Raw genomic sequence first — 27276 nt, forward strand, 5'->3', positions numbered from 1 at the left:
GGACAAATCGCACGACGATTCAGATGGACCGTAATTTACTTCTACTCACCGTTGTATGCTGGACTAGTTTCTTCATTTTTTGTCGTAGTTCGTTTGGAATAATACTACCGCCCATGCTCACTAAAATAAATATAAAACAGTGTTACTTTTCGTGTATTTGATATGTTGATTTCCCTTAGCAAAAAATGGGCACGGGTGTACACATGGGTGTACGCGACATCTCATGTCCTATGTTGCGACAGGCCTACAGCAAGAACTTTGCCACATTATGATAAAATATGAACCCTTTTTAGGGAATTTCGATTATTGTTTTAATTTATTACAATTTTGCATTTGGAAACTATACATCTTACTTAGTTTAAGGTTTGAAAAGTCGTATGAATCGATATTCGGTAGATTGAGGAGATCATAGACTTGGTGAATATATGCCGTACCGATGGAAACCCTTGAAGAAATAACAAAATATGAAATGGACATTTCAGTAAATTCTGTCCGATCAACCAACACTGTTAATCTACAATTGGATATCAAATTTGTTAACAAATTGTAATATGTCACACTCTAATTTAACTTAAAAGTCAAAAGGTTTATAGGGTGTAATTATTCACGGAGGGCTCTATCAAGCAAATTCGACCAATGGGCAAGGTCCAATTCTCGCTATTCCTTTTCTCAAGTTGTGTTGGGATGTACATTTATGATTTAGAACCTTTGGTATCAAAACCCGGGATCACAACATACTTCTGACGTAGAAGCCTTTTGAAATCAACTACGTTGTCATTATCGCAGGAACGTAATACCCTATGGCTTGTAGGTATATTTGTGATTATCATTATATAAATGGGTATGCAGAAGGTCCCACGTAAGTTTTTTTGGAAAACAGAAGGCCTAGGCCTAGTATTCCCCACAATTATAAACGATTACCTTTCATTTTGAAGTGCCTCAGCCATAATGCCAGCATTGAATGCTGGGTATAAAACAATGGTCGTACAACCTCTCGCTATAGGAAGATATGTTCCCCAAACAGTACCGACGCCTGATAAGGTGACGCCAATCATATACCGAAGTGATTCCTAAAAACAATAACAATTTGTGTTTCGGGAATCTATTTTTAACAGTTTTCAGATGGCTAGCGCATATAATGTATGAATGAAATAATCTACAGCGTTGTAGATTACGCCATAATGCAAACATTATGCATCAATATAATTATCGAATGTCTCTCTCCCTGATTCCTTATTACAAGATTTTATCAGATTTGGTATATCAAACCCATTCATAAACTTTACCAAGAAGAAGTTTAACTATACTTTGAAGTTTCGAATGGATTTGATAACATTTTGGAAATTAAAGATTAATATCCACATTTGATAAGATACCAACAACATATTTATCCAATTAATGCATCCCATATTGGGCTTCCAAGAAGTATAAATGAATAAATAAATCATGTAAATTAAAAACGCCTCGGGAGTTTCTCAGGGATTTAATTACAATGACGCTATTATTAAAGATGTAATGTAATGCAATGAATTATATTTGAATCCTTTATAAAGAAATCTAATTGGACTTCATACAAATGTTTAAAAAGAATGTTTTATCATTACCCAATTGCAGTTGAAGTTGTCCACTCCCGTCCTAAAGAAGGCTCCCGTCATTGCGTTATTAAGAATGGAATGATGTGAATGCACTGCTGGCTTAGGCATCCCAGTACTACCCTGTACAAATAATTATAAACAATCAGACAATCAATCGATCAAGCAGAAACATGAGAAACAGTGCATTCTTGTTCATTGCTTCAAAATGGAACAGTATACATACTCTCAATTCTATTTGATTGGTTGAATATGGTGTTATTTGTATCTATTCTTGTTATCATGTTTTTTTAAATGTCGCATTTTCTTCTTCAGGAATGTACCATTCTTTCAATGTTGTCCTATGGAATGCATTGAGGTGACCGATATTAAGACAATATTGTAAAATTCCTGTACACAAATTAACTGTGTTTTTTCACATAATGTTAGCTTTTGCTATCCACGTAGATATTACGCCCATTTAACAACTGTTGCAAAATGAAAGGATATCGCAATCTTAGAGCCTAAATTGTGCGTAAATACTTGTATCAGCGATTTTAATTGGCTGAATTGTCGGGATGGTTTCGCAGGGTATTTTCTTTGATTAAAATTCACTCGTATAAAACATGTACAAGTAAGAATTTGGAATAACAATCGAGGGCGGGGGCCTAATCCCCAGCAAATCAAGAAAAGGTCTTTACACCAATCCAATCGGGCTAAGCAGCCCGACGGGTCTTTCAGATGCACCCTTATTTCGTTTGCTCTTTTTCAGGATTTTGGTATCAGTGCTTCCACTAAAGATATAGGTATATTATAGTTATATACAAAAATGAAAGAAAAAAATAATGAAAAAAAATATGTCAACTGCTTTCTGACTTACAGATGTAAAATACATACAACATGGATCGTCAATATCCAGAGACTTGCAGATTTCCTCAACCTTGCTAATATCAGTCTCGTTACCAAGTGTCATGAAGTCGTCGTAACTGTAAACACCCCTATAATATTAAAGTATCATAAATAGTATAAATGTAATTATTGCTTTCCCAAGATGAATACGTGTTACTGCACATTACCGGGCATTAATTCAGTATCATGCTAAAATTGACAATAACATAAAATATATCAACCATCACTAGTAGAAAAATTCAGAACGATGAGAATTGGACAAAAGTATGAGAATTGTAAATTTTCTATGAAACTTTCTCATCCAAATGAATGAGAAATACTAATTAGCGTGTCAACCACCTGTCACATTGTTTTAAATGAGGAAATTTAAGTTTCAACCGTCATCCTGACGTTCTGTATACCATATATATATAACTACAATCAAGTGCAAATTTGCTGTGACATATCCACGGTTCAATGACTCCCCCCCCCGCCCCCTTATTCAATGTTATGTACCAAACACCGCATTTAAAAAAAAAAAATACTACATGTATAATATACATGTATGATACATATATGATACATATATATACATATATGATATACATTGTTATACATTGTATATCATGAATATGTTTGCTCCAACATTGTTTGGTGGGGGAGGGAGGGGATTCAAAATAGGCTGGAAATTATACACAAATAAAATATCATATGGCGAACTTGTTATGGACGGTTTTATTGAACCGAGGGTGCGAAATATGTATATGTAGTTATTAGGCCTATGATTTTCTATAATAATATATATATAAAACAAAATTGAACATGTTGAAGAAAACCAAGCATTGATACATGGAAATAGAAATCAGTCAATCAAGATTTATTCATTGAATAATTCATATAAAGACATTTTAATAATTATGCAATACAGAAGAAAGGAAGGAAGGAAGGAAGAAAGAAGATTCACCAAAAGACCCGCTCACCTTCCAATCCACTCATAGATCTTTGGTATAAATATATGCCGATAATGCAGTTGTATAAATTGAGTAAATACGTTGAGGTTAAAAAAGTTTTAATAATCTTAAAAGAAGAGAAGAGGAAAAGTAACAATAATAAGAAAATAGCACTAAAGAAGATTCGAACTTCATGACCCTCAATATAGACTATAGTTAACAAGTCAGATCCTCTACCGCCATGACCGCTGCACCACGAGGAACTCTATGTACATTTAATCGATTTGTAATGTATATTATTATTCAATGTACGTATGCCCCGTGACATGGTAGAAAAGACATACTTGTATCGATTTTACTACGAATATATTTGTTGGCAATGTATTTAGGGTTAAAAATAAACTTGGAATTTTGATTCGTGCACTTTCCCACTAAGGACAATAAAGAAAATTACATCAATTTCTTTTAACACTGTTTGTGTCCACCGTTTGGCCATCAACCTGCTATACTTATTATAAATAACTCATGCACGACTGACAACGGCCCTACTACGGTGTAGTGGTTTCGTTAATGCCTTGCGATCACGAGGTCTAGAGTTCGAGTCCAATTGTAGCCGATTGTGTTTCCTTTGAAATTCTGGTTTTTATCCCTTTTTAAAATCTCAGATGACACCTACGACGGCGCAGTTTATTGATTTAAATGTGTTAATAAAATTATGATCAATAATGAAATCTGAGAGATTAAAAATTAGCAATGTCTCAAGATCCTGGTTATGGCTTCCTTAGATTTTACATTCACTTACACAGATAACGCAATGTAGGTGCTTTGCATCAAAACAAATTAATCATAATAATTCCTTTTAAGAAAATCGAAGCTCACATTAATATCAGTGTCAAACAACTACCTGTGACAGGTTGTTGACAGGTGAATTAGTATTTCTCATTCATTTAGATGAGAAAATGTTCCATTTTCATAGTTTTGTCCAATTTTCATCGCTTTTAAAGAATTCTCATTTTACAATTGAATATATGAATACAAAACCCACCCAAGTCCATACTTTGGCCAAACTGAGTTAAGCATGGGAAATTGTTGCTATACATATGCCTGTCATATGTATGAAAGAACAACTCAAATTCATCCTTTGTGTCTATTAAGCATGTGAATGATAGCATGTATAAAAGAACCACCCAAGTCCATGATTTGAGTCTTGTAACACATTGATTGAAATCCAGTATGTATAAAAGTCCACTTGTAACGCATTCATTGCTGGAGAGTGACTTTTGAAAAAACAATGGGTTTAATCAAGGAAAGTGGGTGGTTTATATTACATGGCAGAATGCTTATCAACAGTATACATACCTGTGTGCTTTATTTTGTATTATCTTACTAGTGGTAATCTCATTCCAACATTGTTGTCTTTGTATATGATTCGAAAAACACCCAAGTCCAGCATTTAAAATGAACCCCACGAAGTCCCTGAAATGCTAATAGTCATACCTAATACAGTTTAACCCACTCATTTACACGTATAACTTGCCATATTGACCAGGTAAATCTAACTGGAGGAATTAAAATGATACACGGATTTTTTTTTTTCAAAATCACTTCCCATGGACTTGGGTGGGTTTTAAATTCATGTATTCAATTTTACATTTGATGATTGGTCTAAACATTATTAAATCTGTGTGTATACGAGAAAACAAGTCAGAACTAAATTTTACGTTTTAGCATCTTGCAATAATGAAATATAACTTGGCTATTGTTATATATTGCATTTAGAAGTAAAGAATTAATTTTAACCGTACGTTTTGCAGGATAGTTTTGTTGCCGAGTTACTTCCGAGAACAATGAACTGTAAATGTGGACAGCTGTGGAAAGAAAGTATATGTTAAAGCACGTTGCAATACTATAATAATTCGAAAAAGAAAACAAAAGAAAGAAAGAAAGAAAGAGAGGAGAGAGAGAAAGAAAGAAAGAAAGAAAGAAAAAAGAAAGAAGAAAAGAAAGAAAGAAAGAAAGAAAGAAAGAAAGAAAGAAAGAAAGAAAGAAAGAAAGAAAGAAAGAAAGAAAAAGAAAGAAAAAGAAAGAAAGAAAGAAAGAAAGAAAGAAAGAAAGAAAGAAAGAAAGAAAGAAGAAAGAAAATAAAGAAGGAGAGAGACAGAGAGATGACACCGAAAGACAGATAGGAATACCGGTAAAAAGTCACAGAAAGGACAAATTCGACGCACGCTTTTCACAAAATAGTAGTAGTTAATGCACATAGGCATACATGTATACATGAATATTTTATCAATGTATACAGTGTTATCGTTTAAATATTCCAATCTACTCATCTTACCAGTCTGATTTTAATTGTTCAGCCAGACTACTTTTCAGTTCTTGAAAATAATCGCAAACCCTGTCCAACAGATCATCAGGAGATCGTGTCAGAATTATCGCCTTACACTGCAACTGAAATGGCAAACAGATCTTGATATGTTTTCTTTAAACAAAATGGTTTATGACTACCTTGCCATTTGCAATGAATGTACAATAAACAAAAAAAAGCACCACAAATTGATCGAAAGGACATCAAAACATACGAGAATATTACTTAGTCCTCCTGACTCGAGGTATAAGCTGCACAATTTTCAGCTAAAGTGTAAACAAAAGCAAACGCATCTTGCTTAGGATTAAATATAATTGACTACTTTTGAAAGCGATAGGAAATACCTTGTTCATGATGGCTACGATTGTTGAATGTGGGAACTCCAGCCTCAAAGGCACCTGTATGGAAATATACTACATAATTATTACTTTTTTCATGCCAAGTGTTTTTACAGAGATGCAGTTTATACGAATACCAAGATCATCCTCCCGGATATACGGATGGCAACTTTCATGTCACATCATGGGCGTCAATCCCTTCGGTAAATTACCATTTTTGGTTGTTTTCAGTCACTTGTTGACAATTTAAGCCGACCCCCCAAACACACATTTCAAGTTGGATCATATGGAAAGGTTTCTATACAAAAACGATTCTCTTATAAACCATCATGCGCACAGTTTCCACCTCGATACACCTGAGCACACATTATCGTTCAAGAGCTCTCAAGCAAAGCAGTGAATTGTCTCCGCACAGTCTTTGATTACACTACACGGTTGAGAGCATAGCAATGTAAGAGCTGTGGAGATTCTAGCTGAAAAATGGCCCATTTGATTTGTTTTTGTCGAAACCTCAAGTTTTCCCTTTATCCAATCAGATTTTTTTTTATATCAAACGAAAGCTAACACTTTCTCCTAAAACTGTTTTCGTCACTAAGTCATCAAATAAAGCAATCTAATGTTATAGCAAGGCGAATGTGGAAAATCTGGTGAAAACTGCCTAGCCAAGTACATTTTTTATACCAAAATGTAGGTTTTAAAGTCAAAACCTCAAATGTTCCTTACAATATTTTTCAAATGCATGCCATTAAATGCAAAAGCACATTTATATTATCCATATACTAGCGTCACTAGAATGAGCAATGGCCTATTCTCTTTAAATTGCAAATCGTACACAAGTTACCATTTTCGCCTGTTTTGTCATACGGTTGTAAATTCAATGAACTATGACTTTGCTAAAGAGCGCTTACAAATTGATATGTGGCGCTTATGCGTCACATTATTATCCGAAAAAGTGTCTTTGTGCATGATTATAGGTGCTCTGGTTCAAAACTTAAATTTTCAAAATGGTGGCGGCGGCCATTTTGGATTTTGGCCTCTAGCGAAAAATGCCGGGATTTTCGCGAGGGACATGGTGGCTATTTTTCCCCTAAATGGTCCATAGAAGTCGAATCAATCGTCAAACCTTACTAGCCAGAGAGTGGTCACCAAATTGAACTTTTTCACCTAACTACAATATCAAAACAGGACAAATAATAAAACTGGAAGGCACAGGTTCAAGCTAACATCCTACTCTTTTGGTAACCGACTGCGATCTATGTATAGTTTGGCTCTGTGTACACGGTTAAACAATTTTGTTGCCGTCAACCATGAAAATGTTTACTCTCAGCATTTTACTCTGTTCGAGAGAAATAAAAACTATACACTATGTACTTACCAGTATAATTCCAAGCTGTATAGAGGCGTACAAGGCGACTATCCATTCCGAATGATTTGCACCTAAAATTGCTATCGTGTCTCCTTTCTAGAGGCCCTTAGAAACAAGGGAGGCAGCAAATTTCTGGCTCTGAAATGAACACGAAGCATACCAGATATTACGTATGGTATAGCAAAAGTGCCGGAAGTGGTTAGTTCGGGAAACCAGGGTTGTATGATTTTGTATATTACGGCAAGCGCCTAAGATGGGAGTCAAACATGATTGAATATCATCAGGATTGGTAGAATCAAAAGGTTCTTATTTGCATGTCTTCTTACAATTGCAGTCACAAAATTAAAAGATTTTGATCAAGTCTAAGCATTCGTCAAAATATTATAAGGCAATTGAGTATAATTGTAATTATTTATTGTTTATTTATTTATTTGTTTATTTATTTATTTATTTATTTATTTATTTATTTATTTATTTATTTATTTATTTATTTATTTATTTTATTATTATTATTATTATTATTATTATTATTATTATTATTATTATTATTATTATTATTATTATTATTATTATTTTGATAATTGGTTCTAAAATTCTAACATAATGTTGTTTGAGTGTTGAGAAAATATCTGTTAAAAAAAAAAAAAAAAAAAATGTTGGCAAACAATATTTGACAATAACATTTTGAAAACATTTTAAAACTATTTTTGTAGTGTGTTTCATACATAACGTAAAACGTTTTCATGACCTATATATAGTTATGAACACGGCATTCGTGAGCACTCATTTGAAATGTATATTATTGAATGGTGAACTTGCCATGACCTAATTTATGGCAAATCTAACAATGTAGGCCTATACTATGATAGTTATACAGTGAATATAATTATAACTCTCTAGGTAGGGTATGGCTATAAATATTGTCGTAAAATACCGAGATATATAAATGTTATTAAGTGAATGTACACGAATTATTGGCAATACTTGCATGTTCTGAAATGATCGATATATCCCTCAAAACGCGTTTTAACAGCTATTCGGCTATATGCTGTATCCAAAATGTCTCTACCACTGCGCAGAGAGAGGTCGAATACGCATTCAACTACGTGTAAACCATAGCACGCGTTCTTGATTTGGGGCTTTTGTGTAGCAATTACTAGTTGTCCTGAAGCTATGTAGACTTAACTTGCTATGTAAGTTATAAATAGTCATCCCTGTAATATTTAGCAAAAACTCGAGGATTTTAAAGCAAAAATAACAATATTAGCCTATATTTTAACGTATGATTTTCCGGGATTTTCCAATTTCACGGGCGCTCACTCACATAATTAAACCACAGTAATATCATGTGGGGAATGTTTGTACTTATTTTGGTATCACTGGATAAAAGATACCTACAGCTATACGTCGGTATCAAATATATTAGTATAGGACATGTAATATAGAAAATTCGGGGTTTCCCGCTATACAATACTACAGAACAACATGATTTGTACAGCTAAGTATACGATTCGTCTCTCTGCCGAATTCATTTATCGCACTTAGGCGCGATTCGTCCAAATCAAAATTTCAATAACTACGTCGGTGAGTAAGATTTTTGGTGGAAATAAAAGATAACCTGAAACATAATCATAAGCATACAAAAACTCAATTTGCTCAAAATTCTCGATTCGTCACTCTGCCGAATTCATAACGACTTATATAAACACGACATTTAATGTTATTAAAACGTTTTTACCAAAACTAAAAACCCAAAATATAACCTGTTCAAAACATTTTCAAAACGTCAAACAAAATACAGTTTTTGACCCTTTTTACAAAATTGGCTGAATATATAAAATGTGACCAGGGATTAGGATTTAGCTATGTTTTGCAAAACAGTATGATATTTGTTTAACTACAAAAAATAGGGATAATTTGCGCTCACAGAGCGGAGACAAGGTTCGCTATATTAAGGGCTGTGCAATAATTATGTGTACCCCGGGGTGGTGAATTTTCAAAATGGTCTGCCAAAAATCGCTTGCCGGCCCCCCTTTAGCCGTGCCAAAAAATCTTTGCCCCCCTTTTTACGTGCCAAGAAACCTTTGCCCCCCTTTTCACGTGCCAAAAATTCTTTGCCCCTCCCCTTACACATGCAAGATTTTGGGGAACCCGAATTTAAAACCTTAAATTGACTTATCATATAATGCGAGCGCAGCGAGAAGGACATTTTGCATATTTGAATGTGTTCCTAACGTTTTCCTACACTTTTTTTTATGGTGTAGGCCTAATATAGAAATGGTGCCCAAAATATCTGTGTCACTTGACCCCCCCCCCTTCGACCTACCAAAAATTGCTTGACCAAATTCATTCACCAGACCGGGGGTACACATAATTATTGCACCACCCCTAACGTGTAAAATCTATGGAGATGATAATCCCGCTATCTCTAATAGAGAAAAGGGTTCCCTATACCTAAAAAAGATTTAGTGATAGCGAACCTCAGGTATAGCGACCCTTCAATAAATTAGTGATAGCGAACCTTATTTAAAATTAGTGATATCGAACCTTAGAATTACCGAACCTTATTCCAAATTAATTGAAAATAGTGATATCGAACGTTAGGCATAGTGGACCTTTCTTGTAATTAGATATAGCGAACCTTAGAGATAGCGAACCTTAGAGATAGCGGACCGTATAGATAGCGAACCGGTGCCGTTTTACACTACCTCCCAAATGTATTTTGTAGCAAAACCGTGAAGGTTTCTATAAATAGTTGCATGCAAATAGATAAGGTGCTCTTCTGATAAAGCCGTGTGCACATAAAGCCTTGATATTGAATGGTGAACTTGCCATGACCTAATTTATGGCAAATTTAACAATGTAGGCCTATGCTATGATAGTTATACAGTGAATATAATTATAACTGTCTAGGTAGGGTATGGCTATAAATGATGTCGTAAAATACCGAGGTATATAAATGTTAATAATAAATTATAATAATAGGCCTACACAATGGTTCGAAATAATAAAGATATGTAAATCCATCAGCAATATGCTCGAACATTATACATAACCACCAATGCTAACAATAGATGATCAAACCAGGGAAGTGTAAATCAGACTAACAGACTTACCTTTGCCTTCATTTGCTTAAATGTAAATCTTTCGTTATCCACGTAGAAGACAAACATTTCTTTGTCAGGATACTTCTCCGTCATTTTATACAGTTGTTGTCCTACTGTCAACCCTATGAAGGGCTCCTTTTTAGGAACATGAATGTAACTATTCGTCAACTTTTGAGTCGCCATTTTAACTTCATAAGCTTAAGGGCGTAAACCACCAAATAACTTCTCCATTGAAAAGCACGTAAAATCACCTTTTTTAAACGGCGTTTTCTACCAGACGTGACAATATTTTTCACTTTTTAACGTCATCCCTGTATTAATTAAGGACTGAAATTTCATTTAAGCTTCAATTTTGGGGAACTTTACAGGTTCAGTTTTTTATTAAAAAATGTTGAAAAGCGACGCCGCTATTTCAACGCCAAAACTAGCATAAAAACTTGTTCCGTTAGCATTCGGACATGGCCTACTTTTCTTGTGAAATCGATTTGTATAATTTCATATCTATTTTAGTCATTAATAGGTTAGCATCTTTCATTGAAATCAGAACATGCCAACCTCACGAAGAACATGGTCCCTAAGGACACCACATTGTCTCATGTAGCCATATACGTTTAACCGGAACTCATCACCATTGCACCTTCCGCGCAGTGATTTAGTGTAATACGCCCTTAATATCGGTGCAGCTTCACTAGTAATATAAGGGCGCATTACACTAAATTGCCGCCCTTTCGGACCTAGTTTTTGATGCGATTGGAATGTTCTTATTATTTAGATTGGTGATAGCATTCTGAACACTGAAATTGACCTTAATTAATAATGTAAATTAATTTTATCACTTAAGGGATCTAAAATGAGCGTTTATTGCGTTTCGACAGTATTTTTTTGTGGGACATGAGAGTAACCTCAGACCTATCGAATTGCATTCTGAATACGAAGCATGTCTTTCTGATATCAAATAATTTTCATTTTTGACAATCACAATATGATACAAATTTTATGACAAATTATAAAAATTTGATATTTTTCAAATTTTGATATATAACAGTCCTCGAAGTAAATTATATAAATCTAATGACATATTCTTAAAGTGTATGTAGCAGGAGGAAAAGCCGACGGTCAATTGAAAATGTTGACCTTTCATATTGAAGATATGGATTTTTTTCCCAAAAGACCTAATTTTTTGGTGTTTTGGGAAAAAAATCCATATCTTCAATACGAAAGGTCAAAATTTTCAATTTATCGTCGGCTTTTTATCCCACCTACATACACTTTAAAGTATAAATCATCAGATTTATAAAGTTTACTTCAAGTACTGTTAAATATCAAAAATATCAATTTTAATGATTTGCCATAAAATGTGTATTAAATTGCGAATTTCAAAAATCAAAATTATTTGATATCATAATGACATTCTTCGTATTCAGAATGCAATTCGATATGTCTGATGTGCTCTAATGTCCCACAATAAATACTGTCCAAACGTTGATACCCCAGCCCTTAAAACAATGTCATTAAGATGCTCCTCGTGGGTTTCAATACTTAGATTGTTGCTAAAACAAATTTACAATTGCTATCTTTCATGTTTACTTTCGTTAGATTAAGAATTAGTACACTTATTTCTTAGAATACCGATTTTATTTTTCAAAATTGACTATAAATTCAACTTTGCTCAACAGACTCTCAGACGACCTGACGATATCATCACCATATCGGAAACTTATGCTGATCTGCATAACCTCGTCACAGTTGCTATGCAACATCTCTTGTAGCTACATACATTATTTGTGCGATCGCACGAATAGAATCTGCATCTACGGAGTACTTTTGCTGGAACTTATTCTGATCAGCATAACCTCGTTGGATTGCTATGCTACAGGGCAATGTATTTAACCCTTCGCCCCCACATAATAGACCTCCTTGAAATATGGCGGACACAAAATGAGAGGGCGTACTTTGAAGTGAGTAATCTTTTGTCAGCTGAGAAGCATAGAAAAAGATTTCTCACTTCAAAGTACGCCCTCTCCTTTTGTGCCCGCCATCTTTAGAAAAGGTTAATTACGTTTTATACACGCATTACAGGTTGAATGAATCTACCAAAACGTCTCAAAACGCAAAAAGGCGCCAAAGCCACTTATGACAACACAAAAGGAAGCTGACCGCATGTAATTGCATATTGCTGTCAAAATTATCTGATCGATGGCTGCTGAATATGCTCAGGTTGATTCATTTTCTCGATCTATGACTATTATAGTAAAATTAGTAAAAAACAATTTGAACAAATTGTGTCATCTATTTCCTCTTTCGTTTGATTTTACTGACGCAAGTTATGTTTAAAAACGTAAAATACGTAATGTGTTAAAAAAAGCTATCAATTCGATACACACCACGTATGGTGAATATTGACGAAAACAGTGATAAAATATTGGTGCAATCAAGGCCGGTTTTCCTATTAACCCTATTTTATTACCCCTATAAAAGTGGTATATTTGAGTGGTGTGGAGGGTTGGGTAAAAACCATTAAGTGGCTTGGTATTAAGTGGGATACCATTGACAAGCTTGGAATTTAAGCTTTTAGAAAAACAAGCGTTTAATTAACTATGTAAATTTTATCCAAATATGATGAAAACATATTTTGATTTACATTTTTGAAGTGTGTGAGTACATCAATGTGGCATCTTTATACAGTTTTAAATACACTGTCGTGTTTCTACATATAATAAAAAGAAATCCGAGTTAATATGGACTATTATGTTAAAAGTTTATGGACATTTTTGGGCTATTCTTAGAGCAAAATGTAGCCTAAAAATGGTTAAAATATGCAAGTTTCCAACATTTTAAACCATTTTATGACGTGTAAATGGTAGTTATATTAGGAAAAACGTTTTTTGTTGATAGAGAAATGATAAATTATCAAAACTGCTCAAAAGATTAGACCTTATTTTGTGTAAATATTTTTTTAACATGCATAATAAGCCGACATTGATAGGGGGTAATAAAGAGGGGTTAAGACAAATAGGGTTCCACATCTTTTTGAATTTACAGCATTACTATGAAGTTTCCATTAAAAATAGATTATTAAAGTAAACTTGACCACTACTAGTATAATGATCGTAAATCGGATTCAATTGCTATTATGGGGTTATTTTTCCGTGTTTTATTTTCTCGTCTTAATATTTTGCGCTTGTCTCAATACCTCTCTTGTCTCGTAACCGGGTTCATTGCTTTGAGCGGACACGTTCTTTACATTCGCATCCTTTGGGCACGAATCATTGACAGTGTGCAATGTATAGTTGATAATTTGGTATTTTGCATCCTATGATGTTATGAATAACGTAGGACTGGACTATTCTGGTACAGGCTTTACGTTGAGTTCAGATTATTTTAATCGTGGTGATTATAGTGAAATTGTCCCCTCGATCGCCATGCTCCTTCAATACTTCACGTCCAGGTCTTTGGGCAGCTCCCCTCGTCTAGTCCAGGCTGGTCTCGGGCAGCTTTATCGTTTCTGAAATGCAACTGTCCCTAATGGTACTTTGATTCTTTTGCGGACTGTATGCCAGGAATGTAAGAAAGATGCATTGAGCATTATGCTCTTTGCCTTGAATTAAGTTTGTCATAAACTTTAACAATGGTTATCTTCTGCTTCTTAGTCACTATCAATGTTGACTACCATTATACAGATCGTATTTTGTTAGTCAAAACATAATACATCGTGTGGACGAGTTGGTTTACTGGTTGATACACTACGGCCGCGATCAATTCCTCATGTTGCAGGAAGCAACTTTAATAGAATGAGTTCAAATTCTTCCCAGTTTCCATCGTAAAGAATATTCTCAAGTATATTTTGACCGTTCGGACGGTGAAGACATTCTGTATCCCCAGCTCGAATTTGTTGAGCTGGATTTTAGATTAACATCATACACGAACTATTCGATTGCGTTCTAAAAGAAGTGAAAGCCGGGGAAAAACATATTTAAAAAATATTAAATATCGTTCATTTCCCGTATCATTTTATTACAAATATTGGTGTCACAAATTAACTTTATAATCAAAATCAAATTAATGAAACAGCATTTAACTTACAATAGGCTATTATGTTGAACGCTTTCTTCGCAATTCGTGTTGCTTCAATGCGTGAATACTAAAACAGAGAGACAAAGAACAAGGATTTATGAAACATTTTGGTTATTTATCATAATATATTTATGAAGAACAAAATGTAAAATAGTCTATAAGGCGACGAAAAAAGAAAACCCTGTTCTACATGTTCTACTAGATATGCATAAAACAACATTATTTGACAAAATAAACGAGACCTTTTTGGTTTCTGCCACTGTTTATTGAGTCCACATTCAGAAAGCAAGCGATGTGATCGAGCATCATCCCGATTGAAGTGGTATTCTTATAGAAAGCAATATAATTACGCGCCAAAAGAAAGAACAAAAAAAACCCACTCCTACCCACAACAACAACAACAACAACAACAACAACAACACAGAAACATGAAATTTACCTTTCCATTCGGAGTCGTTGGAAATTCATCGAAGAAGATAACGTACTTTGGAACCAATAGGGCATAGACCTAAGTGAATGAGAGACATCAGATAAATAAACCAACAAATAAACCAACGTTTACGTATAATCACATTCAGAGATCTGTATCCGTAAAAAATGCAGTTGCATAACTACACCACGAATCCATAAGCAGAAATAGTACCATTTGATAATAACCCTTGATTTTTCATGAAATATAGTGAGTACTTCTTTCTTAAAGTACCCATTGGCCTATCTATCGCTATCTGCTATAATCTGAGACCGAATTAAAAACGACAAGTTTGCGTATGACGTCCTGTCAAAACCAGCAACCAAATGCGCTGCGCCTTTGCTCTGACGTTGAGCATGGTTTCCGAACTCGACGTCCTTGCGTGGCAAGTTTCTTGCCTTAGGGGACAGCAAACCACCAAAATCTGATACTTGACCTCTTTTGTAGAAAAAATTAGTTTCAGACTCATTCTTTCCAAGGATCGTTGGTACATTACCAACCAATTTATACCAAGTTCAAGTTTAGGGGATTTTAGGTTAGGATTAGGGTTATGATAAGGTTTAAAGTGTCAGGGTTAGCATCATGGTTGGGGTTAGGGTTAGGGAGATGGAGAGGGTTAGGATATTATAGTGCGTATGGGGGTGTGCTGATGCGTGATGACATTTCGTACATACTTTTCCTCGGCAAAATTCCCTGATGTCCTCCTCAGTAGGTGAATTATCCCTATCAACTCTGAAAAAAAAAAAATCAAATGTAAATAAAACATTTTAATGGTACACTTGTTACACTATATAACCTTGTCCCTGTGTTATTACCGTTGTCTACAAAGTCATGGAAGTCAACATCATGAAACGTGCTAGTGCGATTAATTAAAATAAACAAGCAGAACACAATCCTACCTGATACATGCACAGATTTCTTCACCCACTCTTTCATCAGGCAATCCAATCACCTATACACACAAATATAAGGCCAAAGATGTAAATGTATATCTAGAAATATTTGAAATCGAAAGGCGGGATTTGTTTCCTTTGTTTCTGCCGACTCAAATAAACTTGAGATGCTCGAAACTTTGAACTTAAGATTCTTATTTAAAAATATTGCAACCCGTGACATTTATCCCTGTTCTCTAATTAAATATATTCCTTGTGTAACATGATTTTAACCAACAGACGAATAGGTATTCGTCAATATGCAAAGATCGCGATGGTATAGACGTTTTTCCAGTAAATGACGTAAATCTTACACTGATTATTCTCTAACCAATAACATGATTAACACTATAGCAAAACATTGCTGCCGCCGGAATATCGTTACATCTGTTATATTCCACCCTGTGTGTACATACCATTGCTGCTAGGACTTTTGGATGTTCGTGCAACACTGCTTCTAACTCTACCGGTATTAAGTTGACTCCTTCCTTGAGGATGATGTCCTACGTAGGGAATAACAATGTACACAGGATAAATAATATTACAAAAATAACATTGTTGAACCGATTTTTCGTATCTAAGAGATTTGTGATATTCCAGTTGAAATTATACACCACTGTGGAAGGCATGACCTATAAATCTCTATAAACAGGAAGTATGAATTTCAAATAGGATAACTTGAATATGGGCGACTCCATTTGAAATCTATATACGGTAGTCTTTCATAGGGGTGTTTGGATTTTAATCAGAATAGACCAATAAAGGATGGAAATGTTGTGACATGCATTTCACTGGTACCGATCTGGTATCACATACACCTGTATGTGTCAAATGATGTGCATACGTTTCAAGGTATTGTATGATCACCTCTTATCTTTTTCTTTAAGACAATGACCTACACACCTTTTTCCTTCCTTTCATCGTAAGATAGCCTGCTTCATCCATCACACCTAAATCGCTAAAATTGAAAATTGAGAAATTAAACATAGAATCAAGAGAGTTAACATATTCACGAGTCATACACATTAAAATATACATATATTTTGAAAATCCGTTTTATTGTTATTGTCAAAGATAAGAGTGTTTTAGTCAGTATGGTAGGCATAAGGTGTTAAATTATGGCGACTGATATTATTAACTATATGAAAAATATTTTCAAAAAAGTACCAATATTTTACTATTTTTGAGCAAATTTTGCGAAATATTTTCCAACACTTCCCAACCAATACAAAAGTTACAAAGCCCCCCCCCCCCCACCATCCCGGTCTGGTGGTCATATGGAAATTAGAAGACCTACATTAAGCCCGCTGGAAAACAGCACCTGGAAGAGATTTCTAGAATATCTTTGACTCACCCAGTATGTATCCACCCATTGATATCTTTTATTTCCTTTGTTTGCAAATCATCAGCCAAGTAATATTTAAAAGCAGAATAACCCCGGACAAGAATTTCTCCAACTGTTTCCACAGGTACAATAATTCCATTGTCATCAACAATCTTCGTCTGTATACATAAATGTAAGAACACATCAACACGTGTTTTTACCAATAAAGACAATTTCACTGGTGCCTACCATAATTGGAAATTTAGTATAGGTATAGATTAGGTGATTTTACGTAATAATAGATATGATATACCTATTCAGAATATTTCGACTACGGCAGATTTCTCCACCTTCAAATAGCATTATCAAATGCTAATTATCTTGATATTCTCCTTCAGAACAATAAAGAAAGCGAAACTGAAAACTTGAAAAGGTACGTCTTCAAGATATCTTAGTATGTGCGATACTTTGCCGTTTAAATTATGTGCGGTCAGAAATTGTCCGCAAAACCCTCAACTATAATCACCAGCCGTATCCGGGATGTTCTGTATATCGATATCCGGGTAAGATGGTATTGGCGCACTATAAATAGTCGAGGATAAATACATGTAGTACGGTATTCCCGGAAGTGGTACATATAGCACCATGCTTTTCAGTTTTGACCAGGCGGCGAGTGGCATGATAGAGCACGGCCGTATGGCATTTTCCATATACTCGGTTAGTTTTGTGGGGTTCATTATCGAACCCCAACGGCTTAGCTTGTATTTATATTATTTATTAACATAGGCCTATTTGTTTGTGATATTTCAAGCGTTTTAAAATTTCAAAATAATCCCATTCAATTACACGGTTGACGATGGAAATTTACTGAATTTAGAGAATGCACGCCATTCACCACCTGGTTTTGACCTCAGTATATGGCACAGGACATTCAATTTGGTGAATATTATACGAAGTAAATTGATTCACTATGAACAGCACTAGTTAATGTATAATTATATTAAATACTATAGAACTGGTAAAAGATGTACCCAAACTTACTTAGTATAATTATTTACTTTAACAGTACTAAGTAATTGGTGATGATTGCTAGCCAAACAAAATGAAAACAAAACCAAAATAATAATTTATACTAGGAAAAGTGCCTTCATTTTCAGGGTAATAAACAAAAGTAGCCGGCTAGTATGGTTTTTAAGTATAAAATTTTAAAAAAAAATCCTTAAAGGTCCGTAACCCGATCGACAGCATCATCCCCCCGATTTTTTTCATTGTTGATAAGGTTTTGGTATCACATAATAGATACTATTTTTCTCATTACTATCCTGAAATTTGACGCGCCAAGTCGATGTATTTCCGGAGAAATCATGAAACACAGCGGTTTTACAGGCTACCATTTTGTAAATAATAAAAATTACTTCGGATTTCTGGGCAGGGAATTAATTGCGAATCATCAGTCTCCTCAACAGCTACTTTGGTTTCGCGTCATACACATTAACTAACTGCTGAGGAGACGGTGCGCCGTATTTAGTTATAAAAACTCCGCGATGGACGTAGTGGGCAGAATAGCTCAATTGGTTAGCGCGTTATGCTTTACCCAAGAGGTACGCGGTTCAAAACCCGGTATCGGAAGGGTTCTTTTTCCTCTCCGTTTTTAACCCAAACTTTGTTATATTCATTTGAAATGTACATATTGCAAGGGGAAATATATTTTGTTTCCTTTTTTTTCTGAAACGGACAAAACCCAAATATTGTCCGTTCAATACGGGCCGGGCATTGTACAGCATGTCAGCATTCGTCATACGAACGGGAATTGTTGTTGTTGCTTGCCTGCCCAGAAAGCAATTCACGTATACCAAGGTATTGGATTGCAAATTTGGCTATTTATTCACATTTACGCTGAAAATACTCTCGTTTTTTCACAAAGCAGCATAAAGGGGGCGATATTTGTTATTATTATGTAATTTTAAAGACAATCCATATCCAAAACCAATAGGGTTACCCCCTTTAAGTAATCGGATAGCAACATTTGAACAGTAATTTTTGTGGGACCTGACGTTGCTATCCGATGAATATTTTATTTTCATCCATTTACTCACCTCAAGACCGTCTATAGTATAAGTAGCTGCACCTGCTAATTTGTCCGGTGGGTCTACAGGATCACCCATGTGAGTCATTAAGATTTCAGTCATACCATAGCAGTTCTTTATGTGTAAATATATATTAAAAACCGTTCATAATTTAGAATTTGACACTTAAAACAGACAAATACAATATGGAGCAACAGACAGTTAGATTAGTATCATCACTTACGAGTAGGCCTATGTCAGCAAGGTCGGGTCATGCGTACATGTGCATGAAATTACATTTTGTATACCGAGATCCAATTAGCTTAATATTCATTACGTTGTGAAGTGATTGCGGTATATTGCCAAAATCGCATCGAATTATGAACCATCTCTATCGTATTCTGTCTGTCTCTTAGTCTGTCTAAAGAGGGCAACATTAATTACCTTTTGTTTACAGTCATTTCGGTTACTCGCGTTCGGCGAATCGCGTAAATCACTTCAAGTTATTTTCCCGGGTTATTTTCCAATAGCATATGACCTTTATATAAGCCGGCAGTAAAATATCGTGAAAACGTTGAATAACGTTTCTTTTTATTGTATTACAATTTGCATTATCAGAAACTACACATCTTACATAGTTTTAAGTTTGAAAAGTCCTATGAATCGATATCCGGTAGATTGAGGAGATAAGATATTGTTAAAACGTTGAATAACACTAAAACATGTTTATAATACGTTTATAACGTTTTAAGAATATTTTTGTGTTTGCTGGATTTATAGTAATCTGTTATTCATCATTATGGACAAATCACACGACGATACGGATGTACCGTAAATTATTTTTACTCACCGTTGTATACTGGACTAGTTTCTTCATTTTTTGTCGCAGTTCATTTGGAATAATACTACCGCCCATGCCCACTAAAATAAATAAAAAATCAGTGTTACTGTTTGTTTATTTGATATGCTGAAATTTGATAAAACATGGGCACAAGTGTACACATGGGTGTACACGACATCTCATGCCTTATGTTGTGATAGGCCTATAGCAATAACTTTCAATTTGATAAAATATAAACCCTTTTCTCTTCTGCAAAGGGGGATTTCTATCATTTGGAGCCTGATACATTTGATATTTTAGATTTGATTATTTTTTTTATTGTATTACAATTTGCATTATAGGAAACTACACATCTTACTTAGTTTTAGGTTTGAAAAGTCATATGAATCGATATTCGGTAGATTGAGGAGATCATAGGCTTGGTGAATTAATACAGTGCCGATGGAAACCCTAGAAGAATTAACAAATAACAATGTTGATCAACGATACATTTGATAGCAAATTTGTTAATCCTAACACCCATAAAAAACACAAAATACCACGATGAAAACCACTGCGCATGTGTGAATCCCAGGGTTTGCGATCATGTGCTATATGCTCACGGAATCGCTGTCCGGGGCAGCGTAACCCGTGTGGCTACTGGTCGGTGATCCTGTGCTTGGCATGCGGGGTTGAATCCCGAGGGTGCAAAGTGACTTCTTTGTTCATCCTCCCTCTTTTTTCGTTTGTTATTTAACTTCCGATGGCAAAAAGCAGGGGGCAATGTTAGGGTTGATAATATATGCCACACTCTAATAAACTTATAACTTGTGTTTAAACATCCTAAGTTAAAGGTTAGGGTGTAATTATCAACTGCGGGCTCCGTCTATACACATATCAAACAAATTCGATCAATGGGCGAGGTCCAATTCCCGCTAGTCCTTTTCTTAAGTTGTCTTGGGATGCACATTATAATTTTGAACTTTTAGAATCAAAACATACTTCTGGGATGGAAGCCTGTCGAATTCAACTACGCTGTTAATCACAACATCGCGGAACGTTTTACTTTTGAAGGTACTACGTGGCTTCTCTTGTAGGTATATTCGTGATTATCATTATATATATATATGTATGCAGAAGGACGCACATAAATGTTTGGAAAAAAGTAATGGGCCCACTCTCTCCTATAAGCAATTACCTTTCATTCTGAAGTGCCTCAGCCATAATGCCAGCATTGAATGCTGGGTATAAAACAATGGTTGTGCAACCTCTGGCTATAGGAAGATATGTTCCCCAAACAGTACCGATGCCTGATAAGGTGACGCCAACCATATACCGAAGTGATTCCTAAAAACAATAACAATTTGTGTTTCGGGAATCTATTTTTAACAGTTTTCAGATGGCTAGCACAATATAATGTATGAATGAAATAATCTACAGCGTTGTAGATTACGCCGCTAAAGATATAATGCTAACATTATGCATCGTCGTTGTCATCAATATAATTATCGAATGTCTCTCTCCCCGATGAATACATAAATCATGTAAATTAAAAAAATAAAAAATGCCTCGGGAGTTTATCAGGGATTTAATTACAATGATGTTATTATTAAAGATATAATGTAATTAATTTGATTTGAATCTTGTATAAAGAAATCTCCATACAAATGTTTAAAAAGAATGTTTTATCATTACCCAATTACAGTTGAAGTTGTCCACTCCCATCCGGAAGAAAGCTCCCGTCATTGCGTTATTGAGAATGGAATGATGTGAATGCACTGCTGGCTTAGGCATCCCTGTACTACCCTGTACAAATAATCGATCGATCAATCAATCAATCAATCAATCAATCAATCAATCAATCAATCAATCAATCATCAATCAATCAATCAATCAATCAATCAATCAATCAATCAATCAATCAATCAATCGATCAATCAATCAATCAATCAATCAGAAACAGTACATTATTGTTCATTGCACATGGAACAGTATACATACACTCAATTCTAATTGATTGGTTGAATATGGTGATATTGTTTATCTATCTTGTTATCATGGTTTTTAAATGTCGTGTTTTCAATGTTGTCCTATGGTAACATTGTAAGATTACTGAAAACAATTAAAGCTGTGTTAGTTTTCAAAAATGGTAGCCTTTGCTATTAGATATTACGTCCTTTTAATCTATGAGCCGAACAACTGTTGCAAAATGAAATGAAATCGCAATATTAGTGCCTAATGCGTGTATCGGCGATTCTGATTGTCTGAATTCAATCTCGGGATAGTTTCGCAGGGTATTTAAAAGCAACATGCCAACTGCTTTCTGACTTACAGATGTAAAATATATACAACATGGATCGTCAATATCCAGAGACTGGCAGATTTCCTCCACCTTGCTAAAGTCAGTCTCGTTACCAAGAGTCATGAAGTCGTCGTAACTGTAAACACCCCTAAACAATATATGAATATTAGAGTGTCATAAATAATAATATAAAAATGTTATAAATAATACAATGTAATTGCATTAAGAACTGGAAATTTAATTTCAACCTTACGTTTTGCTGCATAGCTTTTTTGCTGATTTACTACACAGAACCAGGAACTGTAAATGTGGACAGCTGTGGCAAGAAAGAATATGTAAAACACGTTAAAATATTATAATTTTTAAAAAGAAAAGAAAAGAAAAAAGAACAGATACTCAGACAAAGAGACAGAAAGAATAAAAGAAAGAAAGAATTTAAAAGAAGGAAAGAAAGACATACAGAAAGAAAGACAGAAAGAAAGAAAGAAAGAAAGAAAGAAAGAAAGAAAGAAAGAAAGAAAGAAAGAAAGAAAGAAAGAAAGAAAGAAAGAAAGAAAGAAAGAAAGAAAGAAAGAAAGAAAGAAAGAAAGAAAGAAAGAAAGAAAGAAAGAAAGAAAGAAAAAGAAAGAAAGAACACAGAAAGACAGATAGGAATTCATGCAGAAAATCACAGAAAAGAAATCGGGTAATTTGGGAATTAGACGCACGCCTTTCTTGAAACAAGCAGTTTATGCACATGCACATATGCCTATGCCTTCTTATAATTCAAATACATGATTAATTTATTATTTTAACATTTTTATATAGCGTTATCGTTTAAATATTCCAATCTGCTTATGCTTATCTTACCAATCTGATTTTAATTGTTCAGCCGGGCTACTTTTCATTTCTGGAAAATACTCGCAAGCCCTGTCCAACAGTTCATCAGGAGATCGTGTCAGAATTATCGCCTTACACTGCAACTGAAATGGCAACCAGGTTTTGATATGTGTTTTTAACTATATTGCCATTTGCAACGAATAGACAATAAACAAGAAAAAAAAACACACAAATTGATTGAAAGAACATCAAAACATATGAGAATATTACTTAGTCCCATTACAACATGACTCGAGGTATAATCTGAACAATTTCCAGCTAAAATGTAAACAAAAGCAAATGCTCAATGCTTAGAATTAAATATAATTGACTTATGAATGCGATAGGATATACCTTGTTCATGATGGCTACGATTGTTGAATGTGGGAACTCCATCCTCAAAGGCACCTGTAGGGAAACATACTACACAATTATTACTAGTTTCATATAATGTGTTTTTACAGAGATGCAGTTTATACAAATACCAAGATCATCCTCCCGGATATATGGATGGTATTAAACATTCACGTCACATCTTTGGCGTCAATTCCAGGGGGAGGGGGACGTGTCCCTCCCCCTTTGGGCAAAATTACCCGTTTTTTTTGTTCTTTTCATCCACTTTTTGACAGTTGAAGCCGATTGCCCCCCCACACACACACACACACACACATTTCAAGTCGGATTGGCTCGTCACATTATGTCAGTTTTTAGGGTGTCAATATCAAGACAGGACAAACTAGAAGGTAGATGTCACAGCCAAGCTAACATCCTGCTCTTTTGGTAACTGACTGTGATCTACATATAGTTTGGCTCTATTTTTGTTGACGTCAATTATGAAAATATTTACTCTGAGCATTTTATTTTGTTCAATAAAACCTTACAATATTTACTGACCAGTAAAATTCCAAGTTGTATGGAGGCATACAAGGCAACTATCCATTCCGAATGATTGGCACCTAAAATTGCTATTGTGTCTCCTTTCTTGAGGCCCTTAGAAACAAGGGAGGCAGCAAATGTCTGGCTCTGAAATGAACACGAAACAGATATTACGTTTGGTATAGCAAAAGTGAAACAGATGTTACGTTTGGTATAGCAAAAGTGAAACAGATATTACGTTTGGTATAGCAAAAGTGAAACAGATGTTACGTTTGGTATAGCAAAAGTGCCGTAGTAATTCGGCGGAACCTTTGGTGTTATGATTTTGTAAATACGGCAAGCGCCCGAGAAGGGAGTCAAACATGACTATGGGACCGTTCACAAACACTTGTTGGGGGCGGGGGGCTGATGCAAAAGGGGGGCTGAAATTTTTGACCCTCCTAAGGGGGCCCTGAAAAAAAATGACCACAGTTTATATGCTTTTCTATGGGGTTGACCCATAATTTTCATGTCAAAAAAAGGGGGCCTTTGAGGTCTGTAAAGGGGGGGGGGGCGACAATTTTTCGCGATGAATTTTTTTGCATCAGGTACCCCCCTTACAAGTGTTTGTGAACGGTCCCTAAATATTCAATATATGATTGGTAGAAAGACTTGGCACACGTCTATGCATTCAAAATAGGGCTAAGCGTATATTTGGGTATAATTTTATTTTATTTTATTTTTGATAATTGGTTCTATAGAGGTTTAAAAAAATGAGTTTTCCAAAAATTAGAATGCATAAATTTTGTAAAAGTCATTGCGTGGGCTTGATTGTCAAATCATACAAAAACAGTTTTGGCCCTTTGTTCAAAAAATGGCTGAATATTAAAATGTGACTTAGGATTATGATTTAGCTCTGTTTCCTTTGACAAAACAGTATGATATTTTTTTTAAATTACAAAACAACAACAACAAAAATTAGTGCTGTACTTTTAAAATTCCCTGCCCGATTTAACAAAAGTACGTTTTACACTACCTCCCGGCACTACCTCCCCAATGTATTTTGTAGCAAAACCGTTTCTATAATAATGCGTGCAAATAGATAAGGTGAAAAATCGTGTGCATTTACTGATTGTGCCCTGTGCCCTGATTGTGAATGGTCAGCTGAATGGTGAACTGCTATACCTATAAAGCTATATAGCAAATTTAACCTTGTGTGCTGTGGTATTTTTACAGCGTGTATAATACACAGTAGTCCTACTATACAGTTGTGTATGTAGGGTATAATATGTCGTAAAATACCGAGGTATAATGTTTAGTAATATAATAATTAAACTATATAGACCTATACATGCGGGTTCGAAATGATATATATTATAGGCTATATCCATCAGCAATATGCTCGAACATTATACATAACCACCAACGCCAACAATAATACGTACTAGTAATCAAACTCGGGAAGTGCAAATCAAGACTAGTATTAAACAGGCTTACTTTTGCTTTCATTTGCTTAAATGTAAATCTTTCGTTATCCACGTAGAAGACAAACATTTCTTTGTCAGGATACTTCTCCGCCATTTTATACAGTTGTTGTCCTACTGTCAACCCTATGAAGGGCTCCTTTTTAGGAACATGAATGTAACTTTTCGTCAACTTTTGAGTCGCCATTTTAACTTCATAAGCTTATCGGTCTGATATGCGCTGGTATATAAATACAAGGGCGCATTACACTAACTTTTACGATGTGCAATGGTAATGAGTTCCCATAAGGGAGCGATCGTTATTTATGACAGAGGGGGGAATGGGAAAATTTAGGGGGGAACACACATATTTTTTTGGGGTCTTTAGGGGGAACCTGACATTTTTAGTTGAACCAGGAGGGGGGATTCATTTTAAATGGAGAAAATTGGAAAACAAGGGGAACGCGAAAATTTTGAGCGGACGCGAGGGGGGAACGCGAAATTTTTGTCGATATTTTTTTCCAAAACGCCCATTCCCCCCCTGCCGTAAATAATGATCGGTCCCTAAAATGTATACAATAAAAATTATATACTTGCAATTTCGCTTCTCAGAAAAAATAAAAGAGATCATTGCAACAATTAATGTGTTGCAGTGGAATCAGTAACAGCCTTGGCTGTCAGAAAAAAAAACTTGGTTTCTTTACTAATTCTTGCTCAAACGCTATGCTTAATTAACTAAATCGTCAAGAAAACTAGTTGTAATTAAAAATACAAGTGAGTCAATAATACATTGAGTTGTATTTCAATTAGTAGGTCAAGTTCTATATGGCGGGGCTGTTGCGCGAATGGAATTATTGGATCGCTCAGAGTTTACATTCCTTTCCGCGCCTCGATTTGTCTGCAGCTGCTGGACTAAACAATGGCCGGACATTTTTGGCAATGTTTTGTCCTGACAAAAATAATAGTAACTCTAAAAGGTAAGTTTATTTAAGGTTAATGTAAGCTTTTGGTTGAACGTAGCTTCATTCGTGCGGTTTGCTGGGCGGATGATCCACTTGCATGCAATGCGTGCCATGACATTCGTCCAACTCTATGATTCCTATATCTTTCTCCCCCCCCCCAAAAAAAAGGTAGCTACACTGACCGTAGTCGAAAACATAACGCACTGCGTGCCACGCTATATTACGTCCTAAAAAGGTGTAGCAAAACATTAGTATCACGTTCAAATATGCAACTTTGCTCGCTGCGCTCGCATTATACGATAAGACAATTTAAGGGTTTAAATTCGGGTTCCCCCAAATCTTACTGTGTAAAGGTAGTGGGTATGGATGGCGGATACCCTCAAAATACGCCTAAGATAATACGCCTAACCTTAGACGTCTAAGATGCATTCTTAGACGCCTAAGATGCATTCTTAGACGTCTAAGATGCATTCTTAGACGTCTAAGAATTTCGCGGTAGACTTAAATCAACGAATGACAGGACCCGAAATCCCAAAACAACCAATCATCGTAGGCGTATTCAA

General features: G+C 35.1%; 2 protein-coding genes across 2 annotated transcripts; both read right to left on the reverse strand.

Annotated features, from left to right (window-relative positions):
- Positions 1-266: 266 nt before the first annotated feature.
- LOC140144938 (medium-chain acyl-CoA ligase ACSF2, mitochondrial-like) lies at positions 267-10681 on the reverse strand. The gene is made up of 9 exons (XM_072166735.1): positions 10598-10681; positions 7491-7577; positions 6122-6175; positions 5748-5860; positions 5215-5277; positions 2452-2569; positions 1605-1715; positions 922-1070; positions 267-445 (listed from the first exon to the last, which is right to left on the reverse strand). The coding sequence occupies exons 1-9, from the start codon at positions 10679-10681 to the stop codon at positions 304-306; spliced, it is 921 nt and encodes a 306-aa protein (XP_072022836.1). The 3' UTR covers positions 267-303.
- A 2852-nt stretch (positions 10682-13533) lies between these two features.
- LOC140144941 (medium-chain acyl-CoA ligase ACSF2, mitochondrial-like) lies at positions 13534-25998 on the reverse strand. The gene is made up of 19 exons (XM_072166738.1): positions 25786-25998; positions 24328-24456; positions 23788-23841; positions 23425-23537; positions 22829-22891; positions 22606-22723; positions 21969-22079; positions 21472-21620; positions 20653-20744; positions 20304-20374; positions 19484-19588; positions 17418-17566; positions 16967-17021; positions 16480-16566; positions 16031-16083; positions 15806-15863; positions 15102-15170; positions 14672-14729; positions 13534-14529 (listed from the first exon to the last, which is right to left on the reverse strand). Coding segments are annotated over exons 1-19 (1710 nt in total). The 5' UTR covers positions 25960-25998; the 3' UTR covers positions 13534-14527.
- Positions 25999-27276: the final 1278 nt, after the last annotated feature.

This window comes from Amphiura filiformis, unplaced genomic scaffold, assembly GCF_039555335.1.
Source record: "Amphiura filiformis unplaced genomic scaffold, Afil_fr2py scaffold_100, whole genome shotgun sequence".
Classification (NCBI taxonomy): Eukaryota; Metazoa; Echinodermata; class Ophiuroidea; order Amphilepidida; family Amphiuridae; genus Amphiura; species Amphiura filiformis.